The 12,279-nt window shown below is 34.1% G+C and overlaps 1 protein-coding gene across 2 annotated transcripts in view; it reads right to left on the reverse strand.

Moving 5' to 3' along the window:
• AK7 (adenylate kinase 7) overlaps window positions 1–11,928 on the reverse strand; it is a 102,210-nt gene extending 90,282 nt beyond the window's left edge. Inside the window, exons 1-4 of one of the 2 annotated variants that reach the window (XM_051978427.1) lie at window positions 11,794–11,927; window positions 7,846–8,034; window positions 4,939–5,047; window positions 1,426–1,520 (exon numbers count right to left, since the gene is read on the reverse strand). In XM_051978427.1, coding sequence (XP_051834387.1) covers window positions 1,426–1,520; window positions 4,939–5,047; window positions 7,846–8,034; window positions 11,794–11,901 — 501 coding nt within the window. In that variant the 5' untranslated portion in view covers window positions 11,902–11,927. Of the gene's footprint in view, window positions 1–1,425; window positions 1,521–4,938; window positions 5,048–7,845; window positions 8,035–11,793 lie in introns of both variants that reach the window. The other variant, XM_051978425.1, reaches the window with a different exon arrangement.
• Between the last annotated feature and the right edge of the window lie 351 nt (window positions 11,929–12,279).

Consider the following 12,279-nt stretch of genomic DNA (forward strand, 5'->3'; position numbering starts at 1 on the left):
GAAAATAAGCTCTCTGGTGTTTTTTCTGTCCAAAAAATAATAAGACAGTGTCTTATTATCAGGGAAACATGGTATTTACATTCACTTTGAGTCAAGCAGAGCACAAACAATGACCAATCAAAGCTTGGCTTGGGACTTGTTATTGGCCAATCAATGAAAGTCAGAGAGATTTTGGTTTAAGGAATTATACTGAAGAAAGAAATGTAGCTGGTAAACCCTAAGATATCTTGGGAGATTTCAGTAATCCATAGAAAATTTTTTTTCTAAATTATATTCATTTAGACAGAGTACCTGCAGGTAAGGCCAGCCAACTACTAATGTGGAAGACCAGAGGGTAAATACTAGGTATAAAGACAGTAGAATGGGGGAGATTAATTTGAAGAATATAGTGTGATAAAAGAATTAAGAGATCTTGATGAAGGAAAAGTATAGATTTAGTGTGAGAATATGTAAAAAAGGTGATAGGAAATTTTTGTGAGAGAGTGAAACTTCAAAGTACAAAACCTTGGAGATGTTATACCTCCAAGGATGGCATGGAAAAGAATATACTAAACATCAGCCTTTTTAAAACAAGGATGGATCATTTTCCTCAGTCAGCCAACCAGTCAATCCTTTTCTTGAGATAGATAAATATTCCAATATGGTTTATGGGAAGATAGAGAAGATAGTAGGATTCTATCCTTTGAGAAATGTTTAGTCAAATGGAGAGGAAAGAATAAATACACTTTAAAAGGAAATCAAAAATATTTACAAAATAAATATGTAGACAAGTTCAAAGTCATATATACTGAATATATATTAGTGTGCAAATAAAGACTAAAACGGCTATATAAGCAAAGAAATATAGAGAAAGCAGCACTATACTTTTATTTATTCAAGAAGAAAGCTTACAATCTCATCAGAGTTATATTCAATAGAGTTTCAAAAATTGTTAAAAAAAATTAAGATAATCCCTACTATAAGTTAATACCTAAATGCAGAAAAATTTATTTTAAAAACCTGGAAGAACTTAAAAGAAAGCTTTCAAATATCTAGGCTCTGAGAAAATTTGGTATAGCAAATTATTTTTAGGTTATCCCAAATAATTAAGAACTTCAAAGAAACAAGTATATGTGCAAGAAAATTCCACATAAACCAGCTACAACTCTGGCACATTATTTCTGACTCTCAGGTCTCATAGCATTTTCTTTGCCTCTCTTCTACACATTTTCTGTTTTACTTTACTGATGTTTATCTACATGTCTTCTCTGTCTTATTAAACTTCAGGGTAGAAATATCTTATTTTTTTTTCTAATACCTTTAGCATTCAGGATTGGCCCTAGGTAGATATTGGCAACATTAAATAAATGCTTCTTAAAAGAATAGATGGCTAGATAAAAAGATAAATGCATAGATGGATGAGAAAATGAAGGTTTGTTTACTCACAGGATCAAGGGGTTTAGATCTTGCCCAGGTCATCATGGTTGATAGTAAGATAAATATCTTTCGTTTTTCAAAATGGCTTGTTTCTTCACTTAGTGCTGTAATGGAAAAAAAAAAAGGTTTATTACAAGCACATTTTATGTACAATTATTTGTAGTTATTATTATCAAAACTGTTTCACAAGAAGAGGAAGCCCTTTTTACCAAGACAGGGAGAACCTTCCTATATATTCAAGTGATATCATTCCATCCTGTCCTGTAGAGCAGATTGCCCTTTATTATACCTACTCTTTTACCAGTTTTCAGTCTCTTCCTGTCTATTGGAGGTAGACACTTATATATACCAATGTCTTCCTCATCCTTATAAAAAAAAAACAAAACAAAACCAACTCTTATTTGATCCATCCATTCCCACCATCTATTGTCTTCTCCTCATCTTCATGGCTTAAAGTCTTTGAGAAGACAGTCTATAATCATTGCCTCCATTTCCTTTCCTCTCACTCTCTGCAGTTTAGCTTCTAACATCATCAATCAACTGAAATTGCTGTCTCCAAAGTTACCATTGATTTAATGGCCTTTTTTCAGTTCTCATCCTTTTTAAACCTTTCTGCAGTTTTTGACACTGTCAATAAACCACTCCTCCTGCATACTCTCTCTTCTATAGGTTTTTACAATATTCCTCCTTCCTGGTTCTCATACTGTATTAATGCTCAGTCATTAATTTTCTCAATCATCTTTGCTATATCTTCAAACAAGTTGCACCCATTATCTACTGGTATCCTATAAGGGGTCTGTCCTGGGTTCTCTTCTCTTTTCCCTCTATACTTTTTCACTTTGTGACCTTAGTAAGCCATCATGGATAACTTTTCATCTCTATACACATCATTCTCAGATCTATTAATTTTTAATTAAACATTTTATTTTTTCAATTACATATAAAAACAATTTTTAATATTCATTTTAAAAATTTTGAGTTTCAAATTCTCTTCCTCTTTGCCTCCTCTCCTTCCTCATTGAGATGGCAAGCAATTGGATATAGGTTATACATGTGCAGCCATGCAAAACATATTTCCATATTACTTATGTTGTGAAAGAAGCAGACCAAATTTTTTTTTTTTAAAATAAAGCTTAAAAAGGTGCTTTGGTCCTCCTTCAGACTCCATCAGTTCTTTCTCTGAAGATAGATAGCATTTTTCATTATTAGTACTTCAGAATTGTGTTGGATCATTCCACTGATGAGAATTTTTTTTTAACTTTTCTGGTTCTGCTCTTTTCTTTGTACCATATTTCATGTAAATCTTTCCAGATTTTTCTGAAAGCATCTTGTCATTTCCTTAAAGTACAATAGTAAATCACAATCATATATCACAAGTTGTGTAGTCATTCTTTAACTGATGAACATCCCTTCAAATTTCCAATTTGCCACCAAAAAAACCTGTCACCAATGGTTTTTTATGTATAGATCTTTTTCCTCTTAAAAAAAATCTTTGAGTTATAGACCTAGAAGTGGAATTGCTGGATCATAGAGTATGTATGTACACTGTTATAGCCCTTTGGGCAAAATTTCAAATTACTTTCCAGAATGACTTGATCAGTTCACAACTCCAGCAACATTACATTAGTGTACCAGTTTTCCCACACCCCTTTCAATATTAATCATTTTCCTTGTTTTCATATCAGCCAATCTGCCAGGTATGAGGTGGGGTCACAGAGCTATTTTAATGTGCATTTCTTTAATCAATAGTGATTTAGAGAAGTTTTTCTTATGACTATAGATAGGTTCGATTACTCTGTTTGAAAACTACCTGTTCGGCTAATTGTACATTATTTAAAAGTCCGATTCTTTTTGTACAGCAAAATAACTGTATGGACATGTATACATATATTGTACTTAACTTATGCTTTAACATATTTAACATATATTGGTCAACCTGCCATCTGGGGGAGGAGGTGGGAGGAAGGAGGAGAAGAGTTGGAACAAAAGGTTTTGCAATTGTCAATGCTGAAAAATTACCCATGCTTATATCTTGTAAATAAAAAGCTATATTTAAAAAACCAACAACAACTACCTGTTCATATTTTTAAACCATTTTTCAATTGGGGAATTATTTGTATTCTAATTGAATTCAGTTCAGAATTCAGCTGGCCTGTAATGGGCTGAGGCTTGAGTTGATGCACTGAGGTCCCAAGCACATGAGGCTAAATAGTAATTGGACCACATACTCTATTAATATACAAGCTTGGAGAAAGAATGGCCCCCACCCACTCTTTGTGCAAGTCCTGATGTGTTGTATAGGAAATGACGATTTTGGTGGGTGGAGGCAGGGGAGGGAAAAAGGAAGGGGAAAGAGAGACTGCTCTCATTGCCATTGCGATGGCCTTTCAGCTCATGTCTCCCTCTGCTAGCTGGCTTCCTGTCGCAGCTGCCCATATTGCTATCGCAATCCTTCTTGCCCATATTGCTATCGCACTCTTTTTTCACCTCTTCACTTCAATAAGACGATTGAAGATTTTTCCCTTAATCTGAATTCCTGACTCCGGCTGATTTTAAGTACGCGGTCATTACACAGGCCTAATATCGTTATACCACCAAGTGATTCTTCAAGGATTTCTAGGTCATTATCTTGCAGATGGACTCCAATTATGAACACTTCTTAGCCACAAAAGGAAAGGAGAAGATTGTTACTAGCTCCCATTCCCAACTTCCAACTAATTATTCCTCATGCTTCAGTTATATGACCAATGAGTTTTCTATCAACCCCATGTTACTTATCCTCTTCTGTCCTTTATTGTATGCTCCCCAAAACCTTTAAAAAAAAAAAAAAAGAAGCTGGTCTTTTTCTTGGTGTCTTTGCCTATAAACTGAGGCAGCTATTGACCCTTTTTTTGGACCCTTCTTCATTTTATCGTCTAATTCCAGGATATCAGAGCAATTGTCTTGAAAGATGACACCTAGGCTCCTTTTTTGATCATGGCTTCCAGATAATCCAATCATTTTTAAATTCTATCTCCTCAATTGGTTTTCCAGGTCAGTTGTTTTCCAATAATACATTTCACATTATCTTCTATTTTTTTTTTAATCCTTTTTATCTTATTTTCTTGTTTCTTGCCATTCATGATGGCATGAGCTTTCACCTGCACAATTCTAATTTTTAGAGAATTTTTTCTTCAGTGAATTTCTGAACCTTTATTTTTGCCACCTGGCCCATCCTATTTTTTAAGGTTAAACCAGCAGCATATATAAAATACTAAGCATTGTTCTGTTAGTAATGAATTTAGTATTTATTGACATTGTATTTTCTAATAAATTTTAAAAGTTTATCTTCTGTTTTGATGATCAAAAATTTTCCATCCTTGAAGTACAGAGATATTCTAATGAGTATTCAATTTAGAATTTTAGAATAATCCAGTTCTTTTTTTTATGATCATGATTTACACAATATTCATTTAGGCCATTATCAAAACAAATACAATATACATGATTTTTGTAATTAATGAAAGAAAACACTTCACTAACCAGAAACAGCCCACATAGCTTCATCAACTTGTGGTATATTTTCTGTAATGTTATAAATAATAATATCACATTCAAGCAGGTGTAACAGCAGCTCTTCTCGGGAAAGTTTCTAAAAGGATAAGACCACCAAAACTGTCATTTGTAGGAAGAAGCGAATAGAGAGTAGTCTTAAAATATTTAGATTAAAATTTCTAAAATAGTACTATAGAAGAAGGCCATATGAAATATATCTACAAAGGAATTTCTACTTAAAATTATACTTCTAGTAATACCATATGTTGTTTTGATGGGACAAAAAAGTTTAATAAAAATAGTTCAAGCAATTAAGATAAGACAAAATAGTTTTTAGTCTAAATAGTTGATTTTAAGTGAACGTCTATGTGTTATGTTTCATTCAGAATTAGAAGGAAAATATTAGAAAATACTAGAATAAAATAATTTAAATGTATTTATAAGTATCTCTAAATTTATTCAGCATCATTTTAGCCATATTCTAGTTCATTCAAGAATGACTATAAAGTATATTAATCTATTCTGTTTTAATTGGGTAGTTCATATTGCTTGGATTTTCCTGTAATTTCAATACCTCCCATAAGTTAGCAATCTATTTGTTATTAAAGTATAAAGTTTATCTTTAACAGGACTTGAGACTACAATATATTTGGTATAACATCATACCATATATATCATAGTATCAAGTTTCAAATGGATAAGTGCCCTAAATATAGTATGTTACATAATTTCTTAAATGCAGGAAAATATATGAAGATACCTTTTACAATTATAGTTAGGAGTATAATTTTTAATCAAATAAAGGATAACAAAAGGAGATCACAAAAAATAAAATAATTTGATTCTATTTAATTTAAAAGTTTTTATATGAACACAATTCAATGCAGTTAGGACAAAGAAAACTGTCAATTGGGTGGGGATTGTTTGTGTTAAGTATCTTGGATATCTAAAATATTCAAGGAATTAATATAATTAAGTTTTAAGTACCTAAAATGATCAGATTTTGCCTGTCAAAACATGAAGAATCCATTGGTCAGGGGTTCATAACTTCTTTGTGTTATGAAATCTTTTGGCAGCTTGGGGAAATCTGGACCCCTTCTCATAATAAGTTTTTAAATGCATAAAAGTATACAAAATCACAAAGGAAATCAATTAATTTGAAATAAAATCAAAATATTTATAAAATATATTTAGAGCCCCCAAATTTAAAACATCTGAATAAGTGAACTTGTAACTTGTCTAGGGCAAAGAACCATTAATGAAAAGGTTTAAAAAAAAAAAAAGGCAGAAAGCATGAAGTAATAAACAGGGCACTAGGCTAGGATTTAAGTGCTAGCTTTCCCTCTTAATAGCCTTATGATCTTGAGCAAGTTACCTAACTACCAAACTTGGTTGAATCTGTTTCCTTAGCTCTAAAATGTAGGGAGTAAGACCATTAAAATCCTTCATAACCTCCTATAATGCTCTGGAAGACAGGGATAATCTCTACAGAAACAGGAGAAAAGATGAAGCATCTATTGAAATATAATAAAAACCCATATAATTGTTAAATTATTAAAGAGTTTTAATGGAGTCTTTGAGAACTTATATGACTGTAAAGAGGGAGACAAGTGCTACAATAGTATGCATGCAAGTTTACAAGAATCAGAAAAAGACTGCAACTGTTTTGGATAAATTCTCTTTGGAAAGAAATATCTTTATTATTACTTCAATGGGATAACATCTTTTTCAGGTATGAAAGAAAAATCTATTTATTTTCATGGAAAACATGAATACAGCCAAAATAATAAACCTGTTCAAAAAAACATTTTTTCCCCAAAGTAAAAGACTCAATAGAATTATTAAGAATGAGTCAGGACTATTGGCTATATTATTATAACTGAGGCATCACATTCTTAGCTAACATTAATAAAGGGGTATCATATAATTTAAGTCCCTTATTTTACAAGTGAAGAAACTGCAGTCTAAACAATAAAGAAGCAGGGGTGTGACTAGAATCATGGGTTCCTGATTCACAGTATATTTGCTTTTTAAAAGTACAAATCAGGCTTAACACAGTAACCCCAAAATCTTCTAGTTTGGGCCCCCTTTTGAATTGCCTTTCCTTCTGTGTATTTTAATGTTCTGTTGATTTTTTTTCTTTTATTCTCTATTACTACCCACTAAAATCTATGCATAACTAGTCTTTTCTTACAACAAGTAAGTATAGTCAAACAAAATAAATCTATATAACTGTTATGTTGAAAAAGTATATCTCATTCTGCACCTCATTCCATTACCTCTGCCCCAAGGCAGGAAGCATGCTTCATAATGAAGTCTTCTGGTCATAATTGGCTATTGTCCATCAGAGTTCTGAAACTCTGAAAGTTGTTTTCTTTTTATATTGCTAAGGGTGAGAATCACTACACTTTCTATTCATTTCAATCCCAGTTTGTATTAGACTTATTCATTATGTTATTCCCTACTGTGTAGTTTGAGAGTACTGTGAAGGCCTTTCTGCCTTCAAATATTTTTTCCTATAGGCCTGTTTCATTTATTGAAATTCCAAGAACCTTTATTTACAGTTTTAATAAGGTGGAAAATACCAGTTTTCAGTATAGACTAGAATATACTGAAAACACAAGCTAAAATAAAGGACAAGGAATTTCTGAATTTGAAATCCAGAAATAACATGTCCTTTTTCTATTGTTTAATCATTTAGCTTGCAATGACCTCTTCACCTTTGAAACGGAGATGACTTATTAGCCGTAATCCAGGTAGACTTGATTTTTTTCCCTGCTTTTAGCAACAAGAGGGCATGCAAAGTGAAGAGTAGCCTATTAAAAAGGTGTGCATAATGACATTAATATTAATATATTCCTTTCCCCCAGACCTGACAAAATAGCCCAGACTTACTGTGTATGTTTCCATGGCAAATTCTGGAGGCTCACATTCAGGACTGGAAAGAGTTCCTACTATCTGAAAAGTACCTTCCTTTGATTTAGTTGTTAAGGCTTCTGGACCAGCTGATTTGCTTTCAATATCTTCTTCTTCTTCTTCTGTAATTTCTTCAAGTGAAGCCCCAACTATACAGTTAGATAAGTACTACAAGAAAACCAGAAACTATTTCAAGTACAAATAACAATTTAAGAAAAAGATTAACTTCCCCATGATGTCTTTTTTTTTTTTTTTTTTTCTGGAGGGAGGCATTTTTAGAGGAAGAGTGATAGAGATGAGAATTTATTTTGTATGACAATTGATTTAAGTCAGCAACCAGGAAAACTAGTGTTTTTTTTTTGTTGTTTGTTTATTGTTTTGCTGAGGCAACTGGGGTTAAGTGACTTGCCCAGGGTGATACAGCCAGGAAGTGTTAAGTGTTTGAGATCACATTTGATCTCCTGACTTCAGGGCTGGTGCTCTATCCAGGGCATCACCTAACTGCCCCACTGAAAACTAGTTTTAAAACCCTTGTGCCTTGACACATAGGCATTTAATAAATGTTAATGATTAACTGAATTGCTGAGAGATTATGTGAATTTCCCATTGACTAAGATGCTGAGGGGTTAAATGATTCGCCTAAATTCACACAGAAGTTTTTGTTACTGTAATATTTTAAACATTGTAAGTGAAATGATTAGTTTAATCTGTACCTCTCCTATTACTTATCAGTCTCTCTTTTAAAAATTTAAATTTACATTTTTGTCTCTAGCTTACTTCTCTCCTTTCCCAAATCTTAAGAACTGGAAAGGATTTCAAATATCATTTGGTCACAACGCTTTCTTTTATAGAAGAGGAAACAAAAAGCTCAAAGATAGGTGATGTGATCTACCTAAAGTTTCTTGGCTAGATAGCAGCTGAGTTGAGCCTAGAAACCAAGTATCCTGACCACAGACCAAATCTTTTTTGGGTCTACACTGTGCTGGAATACTGGCTTTGAGTACTGTACAAATGAAGCATTATTGCCTTCTTGCCAAGAAAGAATCTGAGTCTTCTACTATTGAGCTGTTACTAAGTGATGAATTCTTTGACCATGGCAAACCCTGAAACAAATTTGGTCCGTAGTCTTGTTCAGCTGTCTTCAGCAACTATAATTATAGCAACAGAGTAGCAGTAGGGAAAGCATAGTTTTGAATATATCTACAAATATTCATTTAAGCATAAATATTCTTAATATGAGATTCTCATGCACAAGTAAAGAATACTGATATATTCATGATATAAATAAAACTAAAAACATAAAGACATTGTGGCTATATGTAAGGATGACAAGCAAATTCTCTGGGTAGAATTAAATAAAGTTGACAAAAACATCATTTCATTAGATATTTGCTTATCTGCTTATCTTAAACTGAACTCATATATCTAAATCTTCCCTTTTCCAAACTCCCCATTTCTGTTGAAAAGGCTATAAACTTCCAGTCTCTCGAGTTTAGAGCCTTGGCATTATATTTGATACCTTACTCTTCTTCACACCTCTCCCACCCCTTCATTCAGCTCTCAAGTTCCATTTTATATTTTGTTTATTTGTATTTGCATCCTCAAACTTAGGACAGTGGCAGGTACATATTAAGCACCTAAGAAATGCTCACTCTTTCCTTCTTTCTCCCTTTCCCAAATCTTTTGCACTGGGCTCCATCTCCTTCCTTACCTTTCTCCTAAATAATTGCAACACTCCCATAAATGGTTCATTTGCCTCAACTCTCTCCCTTCTCCAATCCAACATTCAGGTAGTGATTTTCCACTGGAGCTCAGTATATTATTTCATCTTTATCTCATCTTTTTTCAGTATCTATTTCTGTGTAAATTTTATATGTGCATAATTATTAGTAGAATGGTAAGATACATTAATTAAAAATAAATATGTATACACATATTGGGGATGCTTGCTCAAGATTTTGTTACTGATAAGAGGTGCATGATCAAAAAAAATTTTGACTACCAATGGCTTAGTATATTAGGCTAAATTTGAGAAGAGATGAAATTCAACAAGAATAAATATAAAGTCTTATGCTTTAGATTTTAAAAACCAACCTGACAAGTATAAGATGTTAGAGCTAAGATTAGATAGCAATTTGTCTAAAAAAGATCTGAGGTTTTTAATGGAGAGACAGCTCAACCAAAAAAGCAAATGTGATCTCTTGGGCTATGTTAAGAAAGCCACAGCTTCAGAGAATGAGATGATAGTTTTCTGCTCTGACTTATACTACATCTGTTCAACTGGGAAGTCCAAGTTGGGGAAGGATATTGAAAAGCTAGAAGGCTTCTAGACAAAGGCAGCTAAAATGGTGAAGGGATATAAATCCTAACCATAGGAGGAGCACCTGAAAGAATAGGTAATTGCCTAGAGAAAAAAGGATGGAGGGACATGATAACTGGGCTCAAGTATTTGAAGGGTTGGTCATGTGGAAAAGTGACTAAATCATTCTTTTTGATCCCAGAGAAAAACTGGGAGAAGAAAAATTGGTGGAATAAAATAAAGAAGTAGATTTAGGTTTGATATCAGGAAAATTTTTCTGATAATTAGGGCTATTCATAAGTAGAATGGGCCGCCTGTGGAAGTAATTGGTTTCTTCTCATTAGGAGTCTTTAAACAGAGGCTAAATGGTCAGGGGTGCAGATGTGGAACTTCATTTTTAGGCAGATAGATTAAGTCTGGATGGCTGCTGAGCTCCCTTTCACCTCTGAAATTCTGTGATTCCATTTTCTTCCAAGAATTTAAAGATGAAACTCAGAAAAATAGGCAGATAAAAAAAAATTAGGGTAGCTTTTATACATTTCCATAACAAACTATTCTCATCAATGACAATAGAATCACCACATTTGGACTCAATATTTGGCTATATTAGAAAATGAATATAAGAGAAGCTGAGCCAGACTAAGCACACATACAGAAAATATATGTACAAGCATGCACAATTGTCACTGCATTTTTTTGTATCTTTCATACATTTTTTTGGTTGATATGTATATTATCCCTTTCTACTAAGCTATAAGTTCCATGGCATGTGGAATGAGATCAAATCTAATCTAAACTCTGTATATCCTATAAAGCCTAGCAGAGTGCAATTCATTTCAATAAGCATTGATTAATTTTTTAAAATGTACTATATGGCATAGTGAATGGATAATTGACCCTGAAGCTAGGAGCTTGGGTTCAACTGGTATCTATGTACTATGTACTTATATACTAAGTACTTTCATCCTTGATAGATCTCACAGTTTCTTATCCTGTATGATTCCTTTCATATATCCTTCCATAAATCCACCATGCAAGATCAGCTCAAAGCACTGGACGCCTTCACCTAGAGGTCAGTATGTAATGGTTGTTCAGTGATTTCACATAACAACTAGTAAATTAATGCTTGTAGATAATTCTCTGTATCTTCTGCCTCATTTGTGCAATTTCATTCCTGCAAAAGTAGAGGAGGGAGGGAGGATTTGCCTAGGACTGAGGGCCATTAACAACAACAAAAATTATGTAGTGGGCTAGTATGGTCAAAGAATTCATTACCTATAGGGGCCAACCTACTGATGATAAGCCTTGTCTATCCAGACTGGTCCAAGGAAAGCAGTGTATCACTTATCATCAGTGGAAATCTGCAACAATCTAAGTAACGTTGCTAAGGCAGGAGCTGTTGTGGCCTCTCTGGCACAACCCTCCCCCAAACCTCCCCCCCCCCCAAAAATCTTAAGAATCGGGGGGCAGGTTCTTGCCTATGACTCCTCTACCCTTTTCAAAATTGTATGCGGGGTGTTATTCGAGGTCTAGAGACCGAGAATGGGTTAGGTCAATGCACAATTCTGAGGAGCCACGAGTGTATGAATATGGGGGGACAGGGCCCCGGGCTGCCTCCCGCTGCTCACCTTCCCGATATTCTTGCTGCTGTATGTATCTAGCAGGTTCAGAAACACTAATTGGCTTCTGATGATTTTCTCGGTCGGAGCAACGCTCTCCTCCTCCTCTTCAGCCATGGTGGAGTCTAGTTTCGTTGCTAAGGTAAAAGAGACTCTTTCGTCAGTTGCTAAGGAACAAAATACGATGGAGGAGGCGGGGACGGGCGGGGAGCAGATTTGAGAGAAGTCGCGTGTCTCTGAACAGGAAGTACCTGAGGCACCAATGGGGAAGCGGCGGAACACCTTCGGGGACGGGGATTCCGGATCTCTGGAGAGCCTTCTTTATAGTTTCTTCCACCCTCTGTGTGAGGATTAGAAGTCCTGCGTATTTTGAGGTAGAAATTAATTATAATACTGAAGGTGATGACAATGATAATTAAGAAGAATTAGAGCCGGAAATAACACTGATAATGATGAATTAGATCTGTAAATAATAAGGAATTAGAACTAGAAATA

This window comes from Antechinus flavipes, chromosome 2, assembly GCF_016432865.1.
Source record: "Antechinus flavipes isolate AdamAnt ecotype Samford, QLD, Australia chromosome 2, AdamAnt_v2, whole genome shotgun sequence".
Classification (NCBI taxonomy): domain Eukaryota; kingdom Metazoa; phylum Chordata; class Mammalia; order Dasyuromorphia; family Dasyuridae; genus Antechinus; species Antechinus flavipes.